Genomic DNA, 19,236 nt, shown 5'->3' on the forward strand with positions numbered 1-19,236 from the left:
TTGTCAATAAATATTTGACAATACTTACTAATTACTGTCAAATTTCACACAATATTATCGTTTATCGCAATAATTTCTGAGACAATCACCCGGCAAAATTTGTTATCATGACAGGCCTTGTAATTAGAACAGAAATACGTGTTCTTTTGTCTGTTCGCTGACGGGCGATATGCATTGAAGGAGTGTCTAAGAAATCAGGAGTTGTCTTACAGCGTGAATAAATGAGTCTCCATCAACGACTGCTTCTGTCCGCACCATTACTGACGCTGATCCTGTAACGCTGCTGAAAGTGATCAATAAACCAAGCGTTCCCTCTGACTGTAGATCTACATGAATGCTGCGTGGCATGGTTGGGCCGTTCCCATGTTCCTCTTCCTGGCCATTCTGCGCTTGTCCTTAAATTACCTCATCGCCAGGTAAGAAAACGTCTGATTCAGTTTATGTCTAAGATCAGAATCTACCAGGCTGGGTTTCGTAATGTCCATGTTTTGTTGGTTAATAAAAAAACATTCACACTATTGAGATCCACTTTTCTTTCGTCGTTTGGCACGTAATTTGTTTGCGTTTGTTTCAACGATTCATGTATCGAAAAGTTCAGCTCAGTCAGGACATTCCTGTTATGATGCTTGGTATTTGTGCAATTTTTGCTTTTTGGAATATCGAGCTTTTTCAGCCATGTTTATTCTCACTAAACATAAATGGAGCTCTTCGGTTCCTTCAGAGCCTTTGTGCTGTTTATTATCTTTACTGCTCAATTCAGCTTTTCTTCTGGTTCAGCTTCTTTGTGCTAATTTCAGCTTCCTTCAGCTCCTATCTGCTCATTTCAGTTTAAGCTGTTTTTCTTCTTTCAGCTTCTTTCTACTAAAAGCTTTCTTCTGCTGTTTCAGCTACATTTTAGGTAGTTTTCAGCTAATTTTAGCTCTTTTCTGCTGTTTGTGTATTTTTGATAATTTTAACTTTTGATTTTCAGAGAATGTCAACTTTTTTAAATTTTATTTTTTCACTTACGTTTTTGCTAATTTAAGCTTTTTTTCTGCTACTTGCAGCTACATTTTAGGTATTGTCCAGCTAATTTGAGCTCTTTTTCTTCTGTTTATCTATTTTTGCTAATTTTCACTTTTTATGATTTTCAAATAATTTCAACTTTTTTATTTAATCTTTTTACCTTGTTTTTCTTTTTCTGCTCATTTCAGATACATTTTAGGTATTTTTCAGCAAATGTTAACCCTCTTCTAGTGTTTATTTATTCATGTATTTTTGCTAATATTCACTTTTTATGATTTTCAACTAATTTAAACTTTTTCAGTTTTACCTTTTCAGCTCTTTTTTTTCTAATTTCAGCTATATTTTAGGTAGTATTAGCTAATGTCAGCATTTTTCTATTTTTTGCTCATTTCAACCTTTTGTGTTTCTTTGAAATAATTTCCACTTTTTATGCCCCTTTCAATGTTTCTGCTAATTTACTTTTATAGCTACTTTTTTGTTGTTGTTGCTAATTTCAGCTTTTCCTGCTTATTTCAGTTTCTTTTTGGATAATTTCACATTTTTTTGTGATCTATTCAGTCGTTCTCTGCCTATTTCCACAAGTTCTATTCATTTCTTCTTTTTTCAGCTTTCTCTTCACATTTTGGCTTTTTTTTTCTGCTTTCAGCAAATAGCTGCTCAGATTGAACAGTTCAGAGACGAAACCTTTTCAGCAGCTTTCAGCAATGCACTCTGCATGTTCACAGGAAGTGTGTTTTCTCTAGTTTCATCTTATCGTTTCGTTTTCTCAGAGGTTGGAGGATCCAGTGGAGCATTGTGCCTGAAGTGTCTGAACCCATGGTATGAAAACGATGCTTCCTGGACCAGAACGGGCTCATGATGTTACATTTACGTTTGACTTTGTTCGTTTTAAACAGGAGCCTCCAAAAGAAGACCTGACTGTATCTGAGAAGTTTCAGCTCGTACTTGATGTTGCACAGAAAGCACAGGTACGAAAAAAGTTTAACTCAAATTCTCAAATTCAAGAACGAACATGAAAAAAAAAATAAAAATCTTGTTTCAACTCTTGGCAGAACCTCTTTGGGAAAATGTCTGATGTACTGGAGAAAATAAAAAAGTAAGTTTTTAAGAGTTTCTTTACTTTTCACCTAAGAGCACTGCGTCCATTATTAAAAAGCTGGACTTGTGTTTGTGTTGCAGCCTGTTCATGTGGGTGCAGCCCGAGAGCACCAGGAAGCTTTACATCTGCCTGTGGGTGGCTTTCATCTCCTCCTGCGTGCTGCCGTACAAGCTGCTGGGCTTCATGATCGGTAAGGATCTTTTTAATTTTCCTAATCAAACATTGGCTACGTGCAGCCGTGGGACCCTGAATGTTCGCAGACCTGGTTCAGTCGACACACACGGCACTCTCCTCCCTGAGAGAGGCAGCTCTTTAGCTGCTTCTCTGATAATATCAGCTGCCACTTTATCTCGTAAACTACCGGTAGGTGTCCCTGGATAATTGTTGGCTCAGATTTTCCAGCAGGATGCTCGAGGCATAAAAATAACTGTTGACCCAAAGTTATATCTGTTGAACCTTTTCTGTTTTACTGTAAATAAAAGAACAAACTGTAATAACTACGTCAAAAACCACCATGTGATTTAGTTTTAATGCACAAGTCGTAGTTTTGTGGTTCAGTTTGGTTTTAGATTCGGTGTCTGGCTGGAGAAAGACGGGATATACACACTGACAAAAAACAACAAAACAAAGTTCAGCTCCATCATAAAGTGGTGGAGATGAAACAAAATTCTTCATGTTTAAAGGTCACGGACAAGGTCAAAACATCAGAGTTCATGCTCAATAATCCAGGTTTAAAAAAAACAAAGTTAAGTCAGATCTTTGATGTTTGAACCGCTTTGGTCATGGCTGCCTCAGACGAGTCGACGGGGGAGAGGGTGGACTCCAGAAACCATCTTCTCACCATCAAACTGTTTGACCCCCTATGTGAAGGTGCTATTTATAAGACTGAGTTTGTTGCGGCTCCTCGGACTGATGAAAGACAAAACGTTTCAACAAATAAACTGTCCAGAGGACCTGACTTAGCTGTTTTTTTTAAATATTAACACATTTTGCAAGTTCAGAAGAGGAAGTGATCATGACGTCTCACATCATTAAAATGTTTTTCTCCCTCTCTTCCTGTTTATTTCCTCCTCCCCGTAGGTGTTTACGCTGGCATCAAGTTCTTCATCATAGACTTCCTGTTTAAGAGCTGCCCAAAGCTCCGGGATAAGTATGACACGCCTTACATCGTGTGGAACAGCCTCCCCACAGACCCCCAGCTCAAAGAGAGGACCAACGCCACTGTGTCACGCCGGGTAAGGAGACCAACAAACCTACTTTAAAAAAACGACTAACTCTAAACTGTTAGTCAGACTGAGCTGCAGGTGACAGGGGGGTCTTTCATGTCCAATCCACCCCTCACACAGAAGAGCAAAGGAATCAATAAAGTACCAAAATGTCACCCCTCCTCTCTTTAAAACATCACACCGAGCCACTGGCTGTTTGTGCGTTTCATGTGTGTGTGTGTGTGTGTGTGTGTGTCACAGGTGTGTTCTGTTGTTTCTCTCTCAGCTTTCCTGCACTGAGAAGGTAGGTGCTTCTGATGTGTGTCCCTTTGGTTCCCCTTCTGCTTTCAGGTGCCCCACACCTCAAAGCGTGTGTGTGTGTTAGTTAACAGATCAAAAATGTCCTTTGCTTCTTAAATTTCCAACATTATAGTAACGTTTAGGTCTGTCGCGATGAACAATAAATCAATTAATCGCGTGATGAATGAAAATTATCGACCTCATTTCCATTTATTGGCTTTATCGTTATTTTAGGTTGAATGAACGAATGAATGAATGAATTGTTTCTTCATGTCTCTCTTTCTACTGAAGACACTGGATGACAAAAGGCTCAACTCCGGTGCTCCTAACTGACCCCTCTCTTTCTCTTTAAAATCCATTTTAACCGTCCAAAATCTTGTTTTCGGACGGTTAAAAGCAGCTAAGCTGAGACGCTAGGCTACGAGTTAAGCTAACAGGCCGACCTGAAAAAACCTCCGCTTGTCGAAGCTCCAAAATTTACTGTTGAAACCCGTGCCTTCGTCTAAAATGTTATTTATCTCTGCAAAAAGAAGCTGAGAACTTGTTTACTGATTTTTTTTTATTTAAAGCTTTGTGTGAAAAATGCTATGCTAAAGAGCTCAAACCACACCGAGCGTCCACCATTTTGAGAACTGAAAAAAAAGGAAGGAAAGACGGCCCATGTCACGTCAAGAGGCCTTCCTCCCATTTTTTGTAGAAACGCTGCTCGCCCCCTCACTATCCATCCTTCGGTTCAAACAGTCTTACACTGTCATCTGGTGGTCAAAAAAATGTACTACACACAAAAAATCACCACCATTTCTTCTTAAATTTGACAATAATTACTAATTATTGTCAAATTTTAAACAATATTATCGTTTTTCACAATAATTTCTGAGACAATTAATCGCCCAGCAAAATTTATCGTGACAGACGTAGGTTATAGTTTTATACGCCCATCGAAAGGACGTATTGTATAGTCTCCATATTCCAAACGTTCTCTTGTCTGCCCTTAACTTCTGATCCACTCAAGAAAATTTAACAAAACATATTTGTACCACAACTAGATAACATACCGTGTAATCTTATCACCCCAGCTCTAAGGTCAAGGTCACAAATCAAGGTCAACGGTTCTACAAGGTCTTTGCTTGTGCGGGCCACTGCTATAGATGGCTGTATAATAGTTGGTGGATGTGTGCTTTATGCAGTACGGTTTGTGTCTGAGACTTAATCTTACAATCACTGGAGACATTTGTGATCCCCTGATTTAGTTTGTTTACTGAGAAGTTAATTACATTCCTCATTAGCTCATTTACACCCCCCCCCCCCATTCCTCTTTACAAACACTAATAAACCCTGAAGTGTTGTTGCTTTTAGTTCTGTAGTTGATTGCAGTGAAATTAGTTTTTATGTAGAATGAACCATATTTTTGGAAGTATATTTGTCCAAGAATGTAAACAAGTGTATTTATTTAAAAAATAATAATAATTTAATTGTACACAAACTATATTTGTTGGGGGTTTGTCTTCTTTCTGTTACGGATGCTGAGGGAATGACGCTTTGAACCATGTTGTGATGTAGGAGCTGTTTTAGGTTTTACCACCTGGGGATAAAAGGAGCTTCTTAAAGAGATGTGACCCGTTTCTCCCTCTCTCTCTTTCTTTGTCCCCTTATTTCTTCTCCGTGGACTTTTTTGCTTTTTGGTGTCTTGTATGTTTGTTTTTTTTCCCCCGTTCCCGTTTCTTTTCCATCCCCTCTGCCCCCCAGGTTCAGCCAGTGGTGTCACGGAGCAGCCTCGTTACTGTCCCCTCTGGTGTGAGCAGAGAGGAGGAGACGGGTCGCTCTCACAGCGCCAAGAAGGGAGTCTTCCATGAGATCTTCAACCTGCCGGAGTCAGAGCGCCCTCTGGCGGGTGAGGAGGGACGCTACAACTCTGAAAATACAAATCTGCGTTCAGCGCAAGCATTAACACTGAAGTGTGTGGTACTGTTTCTTGTCAGTGTGCGAGAACGGCTGGAGGTGCTGTCTGATTAACAGAGACAGGAAGATGCCCACAGACTACATCAGGAACGGAGTTCTGTACGTCACAGAAAAGTAAGCTCTCAGACGTAGTCAAACATTTTGTCACGTTACAACCACAAACATCAAAGTAAGCTTGGGTTAATGTTTTATAATCAGCTTTTAACTCCTCAGCAGCTTTATCTCTGACCAGGCCACTGTGTTCCTTGGTCTTCATTAGAGATGCACGATATTGGATTTTTGGCCGATATCTGATACCAATATTAATATTTTTTTTCCTAGACCTACTTACAGAGACCTCATAGCTTTCTCTGCTGTGGAATTAACATACTACATTATTCAGCATGGTCTTTGTCACTTTGGCCTGCTTCCAAATGCAGATGCCAAAAAGGGGGTTGAAAATGATGCAACACTTCAACTTGGTTTATGTTTAATGTCAATTTTATTCCTGACATTTACTCTCTCCAACACAATGACAACACTCAGTGAAAATGTGTAAATTTGCACAAATCTAAACTCAACCTGTTCACAAGCGACAAGTGAAAAGTGCATAAGTAGTAGTGCATTAATAGATAAACTTGACAGTTTTTTTTTTATTAAAAACTAACTTAAAGCAGAAGCACAATACGTGGTTATACAATCTTAATGATCAGCTCAAATCTCCTGGTCACTGGGTTGTCATACAAAAACAGCGCCTTTTATATTGGAGTTATTTTGAGGGACTGGCCAATATCCGATATTTAATTTTATCGCTAATACGCGATACCGATGCCATGCCGATAATATCGTGCATCCCTTCTTGGTGCTGTTTGAACCCTAATGTTTTGTAACAAAATTCACTTTTCAAAAAACATTCATCATTTACCTTCCACTTCACAATTACCCACTACTTTGTGTTGCTCCCATAAGCATCCCAGTAAAAGACTGAAGTTTGTGGTTGTGACGTATGAAATGTGGAAAAGTTAAAGAGACGTGGAAACTCTCGCAAGGCACTGTAAGTTTGATCCTCAGATCTGTCAGAGGAGAAAGATAACTGATGTTTGAATGTCGCTCGTTTCTTTCTCTGTCAGTAACCTTTGCTTTGAGAGCTCCAGCTCCAGATCTGGCTCCTCCAAGAAGAACAAAGTGATCAAACTGATGGACATCACAGATATCCAAAAGGTATCCTGAAGAAAATTAACTTCTAGCTTGTTTGTAGCATTACATGCTTTAGGTCTATTGTTAATAGATTATGTGACTTGTACTGTATGCAGACGATGTTGCGATCTGTAATGAAGGTAGAGAGCAAGTGGAAGAGAGTCTGGAGAGGCAGAGGTTTACTCTTTAAACAAATGAAAGATAGTAAAACAAGACAAAGTTCATATATATGAGTAAGAGGGAGACGGGTCTGACAGTAAAGCTGAATGGAGAAGAAACATTGAAGGCAGCTGAGTTTTAACTGTGAGCCAGGAGTTAAACACGTCGAGATCCTAATTCAAAACGAGCTTCAAATCAGTCCTACTCGACAGAGGCTGGTTTGCCATCGGTGGTCCTACCAGGAGCTAATGCCAAAGATAAATGAGCCCACGGGATCATGGGAGTACTGCAACTCCTCCATCACAGTATGGTGGCAGTTCTGCAGAGGAGGAAGCAAGCGCCTGAAGTGAGCTGCTTCTGTAAGGTTACTGGGTTAAGTCTTAGAGAGACTGTTAGGAGCTCCATTATCTGGGGGAGTTTAGAGTAGACTCCTCACCTCAGCTGTCTCACTGATTAGGACGCCTCCTGGGCTCCTCTCTCTGGAGGTTTTCCAGGCACGTCCCACTGGGAGGAGACTTCAGGGCTAATCCAGAACTCACCGACGGGATTATATGTTCTCCCTGGCCTGGGAACACTGGGATCCCCCGGGAGCAGTTGGGGAGAGAGATGTCTGAGTATTCCTCCTGGACCTGTTGCCATGGCAACCTGACTACGGATACGCTGACGAAAATGTGGAAAAGTGGAGAGTGGAGGAAAAACGACTGCAGAGATGATTCAGGAGGATATGTACAGGATTGATGTGACAGAGGAGGTTTGAGGGACAAGCCTTTCCACCATGTTGACATTAAAGCAGTGGTTCCCAACTGTGATCCTTGAGGAACACCATCCTGCATGTTGTAATTGTTTCTCTGCTCCGACACATCTGATTCAGTGATTTAATTACTTCTTCGTGTTCTGCAGAAGCCTGTTAATCACCCATTAATTAAAACCAAGTGTGTCGGAGCAGAAAAACAACAGAAACATGCAGGATGGGGTTCCTCAAGGACCAGGGTTGGGAACCCTTGAAGATTCCAAAGGGAGCAGCCAAAATAAAAACTAAAGACACTGTTCATTTATATTTGGCTCTGGTTGTATACTGGTTCAGTTAAGCTAATCATGTTTAATTTTGTCCTTCGCAGTATAAAGTCTTGTCAGTCCTGCCTGGAAGTGGTATGGGCATCTCTATAGCCACTCCTTCCACACAGAAGGTACAGATCGTTGTTCTGCGCTGGATAGAAAACACTTGTTTAAAATGTCAGGCGGTCTCTGTAGAAAAGCTGCGTAAAAACATCTGAAAGCTGAACCGTTGTGGGACCATATCTTTGATAATTGCTGTGTCTCCTCCAGCCGTTGGTGTTCGGTGCCATGATCCACCGAGACGAGGCTTTCGAGACGATCTTCACTCAGTACATGAAGATCATGACCACCTCCAAACCGCCGGTCAGCGCTGAGCTTTAGACTGCCAGCTCTCCTCCACAGCGGGGCTGAAAACTCAGGCAGAGAGCCTCCTCCTTCCTCTGGTGACGGGTGTAGCTTCCTGAACGACGTCTTCAGCAGGTGGCTACTGCGCTTTAAACCGGAGGAGATCCTGAAGGACTGAGAATCAGTTTTTATCAATCAGAGGGGCTGCAGAGGAGCTGGCTCTCCTCTGAGACCTCACAGACCAACGGACACGCTGGATTACTCGTTTCTGTGTTTGCATGTGTGAACGTGTGTTCTGTGGCTCAAATTTTCACTTATTTTTTCACCCGGGTGGAGTCTGACGAGGTGGGAAGACTCAAAGGAGCTCTCAACCTGGAAATGAGACGACTATCGTAAAGAAAAACACGTTTAGGAACGGCTAAAGTAAAACCATCACGTTAAACTGGTGCGTTCTGGCCAGCACAAACTGTAGGCGTCTTATTTTTCTGGATGTGTGTAATTAACTGTGAAAATGCCTTTTTCTTAGTTTACTGTGTAATTCCTTTCAAAGGCTTCGGCGACGTCGGCTTTAGAGAAAAGTTCAGCTTCTGTTGGTTGGCGTGCACGGTCTGTGGAAACCTTCTGCCTTGTTTCGTTCTGTTTTTGTAACAAAGAGCCTTTTGTAGACGCACAGCTGCCGGTTCGGTCCAAGACACGAGCACAACTCTGACTGCCATTTAGATACGGGGGGGGGGGGGGGGGTCACATTTTCACATTTCAACTAAGGCTGGGCGATTAGATTAAATATCAGCCGTTGCAGTCGATCAGACAGCGGATTTTAATTTTAATTTTATTTTTTACACGTCCGTCCGTAAACTGTCGCATCGTTTTTTCATCACCTCAGCTCTAAGGTCAAGGTCACAAATCAAAGCCAAAGGTTCTACAAGGTCATTGCTTGTCCGAACCATTGCTATAGATTGCTGTACAGTAGTCCCTGGATTATTGTAATGGTTACGTTCCACACACTCATGTGATACGTAAAAAAACGTGAAGTAGGAACGCTATATTTATTTTAGTATTTATATATATTTTTACATATATATATATATTAAGCTTCAGGATTATCTCTGACTTTCCTGCCAGTTCTGCGAGCTTAATAACGTAATTTACTTTCTTTGCAAAACTTTCCCTCCGTTTGGCAGAAACTGCAGCTGGGAGCACTGTTGGCTTCTGGGTAATGTAGTTTTTTGACTGGCATTAGAGTATAGGCTTATTTAAAGGAAACTACAAAATGGTTGCACCTGTCCGAAGTTTTTTACTTTTCATCCCAAAACATCACAGTCACGTGAGTACAGTAGTCCCTCGTTTATCGGAGGGGATCCGTACCTTGAAGCCCCGCGATAAGTGAAAAAGTACGAAGTAGGAATAGTAGTACAAGTAGTAGTAGTAGTTTATTTTAGGTGTTTTGACCCCTTCCCACACTCTTGCAATATTCTAAACAATGTTTCTAAACTGTAAACGCTCTTAAAGAGCACAGCATGTCATGATTTCAGCTCCCTGCCTCCGCTGCTCTCTGACACCTGCAAGCGCTCTTGGCCACGCCCACTTCTCCGCTCTGCACAGAGAACAGCTGATCAGCTGCAGCAGGAAGTTTATCCTGCAGTGTGGGCTGCACATCTGTGCTAAATAATTTAAAATAATTTATTTTAAATAAAAATTCCAAGCTGATTGTGCGTCTCATCCATCAATCAGCCAATTGTCATGTCCAGTCTTATTTTGAAAAACCGCGATAGAGTGAGTCCGTGATAAAAGAACAGCGAAGTATAGAGGGACTACTGTATAACAGTTTATCTACACCGCTCTTGTTTCGACCAGTAGTTGGATTTGTGATTCAAATCAGAACGAACGCGCTGATGGTGCACCGTCCATCTTATTCATGTTCAGCCTTTAAAGCCTCAAACCTTTTGATAAGGTGTCGGTACAGCCCCCTGAGGGACGCCACTGAGGTTTTGTTGTTCGTGAAGATCAATTCAGGGTGCGGCATCATTTAAGCAGCAGCTCAGGTGACTACGAAGGACCAAGTGGAACAGTCACAACTCCTGTGTTCTCTGTGGCACTTCCTGTCTGTCGTTTGTGGTTTGGCACCAAACCAGAGGCTCGGTGCAGTTTTCTGTCATTTTTAAGCTAAATGAAGCCCAGTTTGGAGTTCCAACTGAATTTATTCCTCAGCTTGGAGTCTTGTTGCTCGTCTGAAAAATGTCATTTCAATAGATTTTTTTTGTATAATCCAACTTTCCAACCGTTGTGAGCTGCAACATTAAGGGCTCTGTGGTTCTCGGTGTAAATCAGCCGCCTGGAGCTGCTTCTGTTTCTTGACAAAAGTTTGGAGTAAGAAACTTTAGCCGTTAGTTGAAGCCTCGAGTCGGGCTGTGCGCAGTTTTCTTCACGCTGCTGGTATTCGTTTCGCACTTTACCTGCATTTTACCTGAAACTGCCGACTCGTTTCTTTTGAATGCTTCATCTCATCGATGCAAGCTGCTTCTGTGTTCACGCTGCTGGTCGACAGACTGATCCCAGCTGCTGCTCGGACGGTAAAACCTGACGGGATTTATTGTCGAAGGCTAACCTCCGTTTCCTTTTGTCTTTTAGGTCCGTATGCTTTGAAGCAGGAGTGTTTAGGGTGGATAAAGCGTCGGTTTATTTTAAAGCACGGTTCTCTTAAAGCTGGATTTTTGCTCTTTGCAGAGCGGCTCGACGTGTAGAAACTTAATGCCAAACCACATCAGACACTTTAGTGTTTTTTAGAGACCCAGACTCGCACAAGCTTCCTTTTGTTTCGTCTAAATCTGTTTAATACGGTGGTCCTGGGGTGTAAATGAACATTTGGAAAAAAAAAATAATTAAATTTGAAATAACACAACATTTGAAAAAACAGAATTACATTTGAACAAAACTGAATTACATTAAGCCGAAGCGCAAGTGGCCGAAGCGCAAGTGGCCGAAGCGCAAGTGGCCGAAGCGCAAGTGGCCAAAGCGGAAGTGGTCAGAACCACATTTGCAAAAACAGAATTACATTTGAAAAAAACTGAATTACATTAAGCCAAAGCGCAAGTGGCCGAAGCGGAAGTGGCCGGAATCACATTTCAAAAACCTAAATTAAATTTGGCGGGGAAAAAAAAACACGTTTGAAAAAACAGAATCACATTTGAAAAAATGGAATTACATTAAGCCAAAGCGGAAGTAGCCAAAGCGGAAGTGGCCGGGATCACATTAGAAAAAAACGGAACTAAATTAAGCCCAACAGTGTTTGCTTTTATTTTTTATTTTTAATAAAGACTTAATATAAACCACTTAATTTAATTCAGTTTTTTCAAATGTGATTCTGGCCACTTCCGCTTTGGCCACTTCCACTTCGACCACTTCCGCTTTGGCTGAACGCAATTCAGTTTTTTCAAATGTGATTCTGTCCACTTCCGCTTTGGCTTAATGTAATTCCTTTTTGTTCATCTGTAATTCTGTTTTTTCAAATGTTGTGTTTTTGTTGTTTTTTGTAATTTCATTTTTTTCAAATATGATTCTGTTTTCTTCAGATGTTCATTTACACCTCAGGGCCACCGTAGTTTAAAGGGAAACCTTGACATATTCTTTGATTCTGGTTAAAAAAAAAAAAAAGGTATTTAGCCGAGTGACCACTTCAGACCCTGTAAGGCAGAAGACTGGGATTTTCTGCCCTTTTACTCTGAAAATGTCAAGACTTCTCTCGACCTCAGTCTGAGTCCACTGGATATGAAGCTGACAGAGTCGCAGCTGACCAGTTTAGACTTGAACGCTTTTGAAATGTGAGTTTTATTTTTTGTTGCCTTCCCAAATGTGGCTTTTTGTTTTTGCCTGTCAGACGTGCAAGCAGGGTAAAATCTGTCGTCTCTATTCTGAAGCTTTTATTTTGCCTTTTAGAGCCTGATTCGTCCCAAGACCGTGATAAACAGAATGTATCAAGGTTTTTTTTTTGTTTTTTTGTTTGTTTTGCCAAAACTTTTTGATTTGTGTCTGCCATGTTCTGCCTCATGTTTACAGGAAGCTGTCAAACGTATTTTTAAATCGCTCGGTTTGAGCTCCTTTGACTGTGGAGCGGTGAAGACTGGGTCCTCCACGGTGAAACTAATGCAGTATTTCAGCATTTAAACGGTTAAATTTAGTTATTCTGATGAGAAAGTTGAGCAAAATCACTCGTTTAAGGACGAGCAGACGGGTTGAGCTGAAATAACAGCACTGCTTTTCACAGTTTATTCACTAGTCCTGTGCAAAGGTTATAAAAAATATCTTAATTGTTGTAGGTAGATGTTTACCTGATGTCAGTTTTAAAGAAATGCATTGTTTTGACCAGATTGACGAGCTAACGACTAGTCCTAGCTTAGCCAAGACTGGGCTGCACAACTATGACATCCACGATAACAATATTATTTAATATTGCCGTGACCGTATCGGTTACGATAAACACGTGTTATTAGGCGCTCAACTCCCCGTGTGTTGGTATTTAAGTGAGTGGGTGCAGCGTTTGATTAACTAATCTTTACTTTAGAAGTAGTCGTGTCTAATTTAAAGTTGTGATATTTGTATTGCAAATGGCTAAATTTACGATATATTGTGCAGCTCTTCCATCTTAAACAAATCTCCAAGGAGTTTATGCAAAATCTGTTTTATAAACGTTTCACTACAAATTTAGTGTTAGTCATTTACATCAAATCTTGTCGTTCTTCCCGAGCACAAATAGCAGCAGCAGCAGCCAGCTGTAGCACTTCCTGTGATAATGTTGTATTGTTCTGCTGGGAAAACAGTGCAACGAGACATCGACTGTTATAAACGTTTAAATTGGCATTTGACGTTAATATTTTTGAATTCTAATTTTCTATCTTGAACAGGTAAGATATTGATTATTTATAACCTCAACACAGAACTATGCTTGGAAAGATTTGAACTATCGCTTTAAGCCCGTTTAGTTAAATGTTTCTGCAGAAACGTTTTCAGTTTTTAACTGATCTGAAAGCAGGTGCGAGTTTTATTTTGAAAGGATGGTAAACGACTAAATGAAGCAGGGGTTTAGTCAGAAGCAGTGTTTTATTTTGAAAGGATGGTAAACGACTAAATGAAGCAGGGGTTTAGTCAGAAGCGGAGTTTGGTTTGACGTCCTGTGTGTCAGTGTTCGTTAATGAAGTGTTTTTTTTTAATGAAGCATTCCAACATCCAAGTGATGCACATCGATAATCTCCAGGGCTCCTGCATCACTTTGATCAAATCACAGATTAATTGTCCGACTCGATGTGCACAAAGACGTCAGTCAGGAGTGCACGGTCGGTTGTTTGTGATTTATTTTATAGGAGACGCTGCAGTCCTCAGCCATTTGTGACGGCGGCTATAATGGTCGCTTTTAGTCTCGTTCTGTTATTTCAGAGGAATTTGTACCCATTATGATTTAAATGTACAGCGAGAAAGAAACATGGAGTTTTTGAAAGAAAGAAAAACATGTTTGTTGTAAAAGATTGTGATGTACTTTTTATTTTAATTTAAGAAAATGAGTTTATGATACCATCACGTCTCTGCTTGAATTTCAAGGTTCCTGTTAAAAGTCTGAGCTGCAGTTCACCTCCTCCACCACACGAGGGCAGCATGCAGGCTCAAATCACCTGAAACTCCCTTTTCCACAGTTGAATCAGGTTTAGGAGCTCAGTCCTCTGACAAAAGTTTTTGTAGTTCTTAAATTTGTAGTTTTTGTTTCTCCTTAAAAAAAAAAAAAAAAACATTCAAAGAATTTATGAGGATAGAAATCAAAGAAATGTTTTGCTTTTTGACTCGGAACTTTCCAGTTAGGAACTTCTTCAGCTATTTTTTTTTGTTAGTCTCTACATACAGTCTTTTCCACATTCCTGCTGACAGCACAGTTTGAATTCAGAGTAATTTAAATCCAGTTTTTAGGCTTTTTCAAAAAAAATACAATAGAGGTGAAGCATCCACTGGAATCGATCTGAAGGATGAAGACACCGTCAAGACGAGATCAAATGTTTTCTGCACAGATTCAAGGATCAACTGAAGGAATGCATATTTTCTGGCTCCTTACAGGCTTTCAGACAAGATGTCCTCTAATCCTTCCCAAAGTATGAGTTGGGGAGGACTCTCAGCTACTACTATGGTGAATTTTAGCTCATCATTTTTAAAACTGACTGCTATAGCCATTTTGGCGTTTTGCTACCGTTAAATAATTCTGGCAGCCATCTTTAATTTACGTTAAAGATGTACATGAAATGATTACTTCCTGATACTTTCATTAAGATCCATTTTGTGATTCATGAGTTATTTTGCTAACAGACAGGGTTGACTTCAATGGTTCATTCCAAATCGATGTAATTTAATCTGTTAGAGCTGTGTTGGGGATCACTCTCAGCTACTACCACACCAAATATTCTCGTGTAAAATCGACTTGACCATTTTGCATCAGCCAAAGGTCAATTAGCTGTAGCGGCCATTTTAAATCCGGTTAAATCTAAAAATTATTCAGTTGCATATGTTCATTCAATTATTACTTTCTGTGAGTTATATTTAAAAAAAAAATGTTAAGTTCATTAAATATTTTACTTAAACTGGCAATTACATGATTGCTCAGCTTTTATGGCAATTGGACTTAAAAATGTGAGAATCGTTATGAAATGTGTAAAATAATCACAAATAAATACATCAATATCATTAAAATGAGAACTAGAAACTAAACAAGAAATAACTGTAAAAGCTGAGAAACTTCAAAATTGAATGGAACACCCCAGGGCTGAGTGCTTGAACCACTGAACATTTTTATTGAGGTGAACGGCTTTATTAATTAACCTTTTGTATGTTCACAAAGTTAACCTTAGGTATTTTGTTTCATCATTGACAAAATAACTATAGGGGAGAAATGGTTGGGAACAACCTTTAGTCAAAACAATAATACTGAAAAGGATATTTAAGTCAGTAAAACATCTGAAATGTAGAGAAAGATTTGAATGATTAAGTGACATGCCTACATTCATCAAATTGTCCCATCTACTCGTGTTTTGTTTGACATTTAAAAATGTAGGTCTCAAACACAGTTTAATCATGTTCATGTTACGATCTACAATCAAAGATGAATCTGAAATGTTGAAAAGGTTCAATTCCCTTCTAGAACCTGAGCATCTGCAAAAGTTGGACATAAAAGTGCAACAAAGTCTAAAAGTTGTACGCTGCGTTTTCATAGCTTGACGCTTGTAGTTGAAACGCACCTGGTTTCAATCAACAGCTCGTTAACAGGCCTCCGCTGACTTGGAGCTCTTGAGGTAAATTATTCCTTTGAATCAGGTGTGATTTGGACCCTGAGGATCTGGACTCAAAAGAACTGCACTAAGGTGAGTTATTTCTATAATCCATTCCCTTAGATGCCAACATTCAATATAACACACTTCCATAAAGTGTCTCCCTTTGTGCAGCAAACTTTGGGCCTAATGCGGTCTTCACAGGTGTTTGTCTTTTTGTTCAACTAGCTTTAGCACTTCCTGTCAAGTGTGGGTCACTTCCTGCAGAGTTGGACAATCTGCAGGAATAAATGTGTAATTCATGGTTATGTAAAGAGATAAAATAGCATTTGTATATTACCTACTCTGTTTTAAGATGGCAAACATCTGTTTTGGTCTTGAAGCTTAAGATAGCTGCTGTCAAGAAAAGCAAGGCCCTAAAGCAGTACCTATATTATATTTATATATATATTATACATATATTCATAGCAATTCATGCAAACACTAGTTTATGAAACTTTTCAGCACGTTCAGTCACATTTGATACTGATAATCCAGCAGAAGTATATTCCTGCTCGGAGCGCTCCAGGCCAAGGCTGCACCTGAGGCGCTACAGCTAGCCGCTAACACGATTTGTGCTTCCAAAAAAAGCCCATAAAACCCAAATGTAAATAACCACGTGACGTGAAACTGACGGTGGCGTAACGGTTTATCAAATATTAACATCAACTGTTGTAACAATTGGAGTTTGAGTTGTTTTTAGTAATCCACTTTGGTTTTACTAACTCAGATTAGCCGTTAGCTCGTCAAAAAAACCATGAATTGCGCTCCTCTTGCGCTCGTGCTCCAAAAAGGTCGGGTCATTGAGATAAACGTCCAATTAGTCTGACATTTTCCGTGGTTTAAAAAAGTAAATGTTAGCAGAACTCCTGTTTATTTGAGTTATTTCACTCATTTTTGCCACAAGAAGTTGAGATTATTGAGGATATTTAAGTCGCGGGTGCATAAACATAGAACCGTTTCTTGAAATGTATCAAGATGACATCCTGGAACAGTCGTGCATCGTTTCAACATTTCTCCTTATTTCTAACTTTTAGGTGTCTCTGAATCAATATTTTAAAAAAGCCAGAAAAATCTGCTTAAGCAACAAATACAAGTCATTTTATTATCTGAATACATTTCATATGTTCAGTCTTCAAGTTCCATATAATAATCAACGAAACACGAAAATAAACCTTTTTTATGTGTTCTATAAATGTTTTTCGTAAAACGCAAGAACCAGCGCACCACAACGATTAAATATTAATTCAGAGAAGCCAACTAACTAAACTACAAATAAATGACAATGATTTGAAGACACTTTGAATTATTATCTACAAGATGGGTTTAGAGCTCTGCCGTACAAATTTAATCAATTTAAGAATTCCTTTGTTCCTGTGTCAGTTGGCGTTTTTAATCAGTAGCTTAAAATAAGGAGTATTTTTTAAAAAGGTTATTACAGAACCGGTAGACCACAACTTCTTTGATATTCATGGTTATGCATTGATTTACTGTCGGTCTTTTATGGTGTAAATTAATAACATTTGAGAAAAAAAAAAAGAATTACTGTTGAAAATATGGAATTGCATTTGGAAAAAAACAGAATTATATTAAGCCAAAGCGGAAGTGGCTGTTTAATGTTGTTAAAGTTAAAAAAAATAAAATAAATAAAAAACACCACTTCTGGTTTGTCTTCCATTTTTTCAAATGTGATTCCGTCCACTTCCACTTTGGCTTAATGTAAAAGTTTTTTCAAATGTTGTTCATTTACACCTTAGGGCCACCGTAGTTTTTTTTTTTACTATTTTTTTTTTTACATTATTTTATGGTTTTAGGGAAGTTTTTTGTTCATAGTCCTGAATGGGTCATTTATTATTCAAATAACAGATCAGGTATTGTGTAGGGTTTAACCAAAATTCTTCTCGGGGACAATAACGAGTATATGTTAGACACGGATCTGCTGCTGAAACCTTTTGTATATCTTGAGTCATCGCTGCCATTTGTTAAATATTTAGTGAAAATAAGAGCGCTAACAGTTTTTAGCGTGGAAGCTGCGGCCATGCTGAACTTTTCTTTCTGATCGACCTCTAACCTCATGTGGCTCATGAGGACTGTACAACTTGTGCATTAAATTCTGTTTCTCCAAACTAAGCTCGTTCAAAGAGCTATCTACAACAGGTAAGATATTAACTACACAGACAGTTCATAACCTCACCTGAAAACATCCACTCCATTCCTTTTTAATAGACGAAATGCACAAAGTGAGAGAACCATTTTCCACCTAAACTCAGCAAATGAACTTAATATGAACCCAGTTTAGCCACACACACTTAGATAAACCAGCTGCAACATTTAGTCTCTGAGGATGCTGGGTTTTTGTTTTTAATGCAGCTCCAGCGTCACGTTTCCCTCCAAGTGAACCTTTTGCAAAGCGGCAGCGAGGAAGTCGTTATTAGAGTCCGCTGTGAACACATTACGTGGCAGCTTTTGTAAACCAGAAGACAAATAATGAGATTTTCCAAACCGAGTGGAGCAGCAGGCCTGCTGAGGAAAAACAATAAAACCTCCTGGCTGCTAGTGTCGTCGTCTGGATAGTTAGAAGTTAGTCAGTCACGCTGAAGTACCAAAAACTACACCACCTTTAGGAATTTGGCCTAAAATAGAAGCACTAATGTTAGTCTGGGAAAATGAAGTGCAGAATATGCCTGACAAAATATTCTAAATATATCAAATATCTTATGTGACGGAGCGCCTCGTAAATTATTCAAATATTCTGTATATGATTAAATGAAGCCGTAATAAATGAGGGGCACTTGAGCTGGTTGATGCTCCTCCATATCTGTGATTTATTAAACATTAGTAGTTATGCAAATGAGGTCATTAAACTAATTCCCATTCATTAGTAAATAACTCTGTCAGCAGACTCGCCTCCACATAATGGCCCAGCTCTGCGTCTTCACTTATTATGTAGTCATAGTGGTGGATCTCCTCGTTAATATCTACATTTATCCAGTCAGGACTTTCACGGCCCGATCAGAAAACAAAAAGCGAGGTGTTAGCTGAGTTAGCAGCTACACAAACGGGAAGAAACGTGTGAATTGGTGAACAACGATTGGTGAACAGTCTCTAACAACAACGTAAACAGAAAATCCATCAGGGACGATCCATCTGAACACACAACCTGAAAACATCCACCCATTTATGTCCAAAGTGTACCCAGAGGGATGTAGCGTAAGTTTCGCTGTATAAGTTGCAGTTTTTTTGCATAAATTAGCATGCCTGTGACTCAAAAAACTTTTGAGGTGGAACAAATCTGTCAGGATGATCTCAAATGAGGATTGCAAAAGCTGGAAAGCCTTAGCAACTGTTTTTTAGCTCGACAATAAACAACTGTGTCATCAGCATAGAAATGTAAGGATGCATCAAGGATGCTCTGACCTACATTACCCATGTAGATTGTAAAGACGGTGTGTCCTAAGACTGAGCCTTGTGGTACACCATTGCTGACTGTTAAATAACTGGAGAAAGTACCATCATGTTGAACACATTGCCTCCGATCTGAGAGATAAAGAACCAACCAATGATGTGATCTGAGAAACCGATGTCTGAGAGCTTATGA

General features: G+C 39.6%; 1 protein-coding gene across 1 annotated transcript in view; it reads left to right on the forward strand.

Annotated features, from left to right (window-relative positions):
• The window catches only part of gramd4a (GRAM domain containing 4a), a 46,470-nt gene extending 37,962 nt beyond the window's left edge, over positions 1-8,508 (forward strand). Inside the window, exons 8-18 of the mRNA XM_037695936.1 lie at positions 325-416; positions 1,776-1,824; positions 1,902-1,973; positions 2,058-2,101; positions 2,185-2,294; positions 3,185-3,339; positions 5,356-5,500; positions 5,589-5,682; positions 6,678-6,768; positions 8,022-8,090; positions 8,230-8,508. Coding sequence (XP_037551864.1) covers positions 325-416; positions 1,776-1,824; positions 1,902-1,973; positions 2,058-2,101; positions 2,185-2,294; positions 3,185-3,339; positions 5,356-5,500; positions 5,589-5,682; positions 6,678-6,768; positions 8,022-8,090; positions 8,230-8,340 — 1,032 coding nt within the window. The 3' untranslated portion in view covers positions 8,341-8,508. The remainder of the gene's footprint in view (positions 1-324; positions 417-1,775; positions 1,825-1,901; positions 1,974-2,057; positions 2,102-2,184; positions 2,295-3,184; positions 3,340-5,355; positions 5,501-5,588; positions 5,683-6,677; positions 6,769-8,021; positions 8,091-8,229) is intronic.
• Positions 8,509-19,236: the final 10,728 nt, after the last annotated feature.

This window comes from Nematolebias whitei, chromosome 22 (assembly GCF_014905685.2).
Source record: "Nematolebias whitei isolate Nwh7 chromosome 22, NemWhi1, whole genome shotgun sequence".
In the NCBI taxonomy this organism is placed as follows: domain Eukaryota; kingdom Metazoa; phylum Chordata; class Actinopteri; order Cyprinodontiformes; family Rivulidae; genus Nematolebias; species Nematolebias whitei.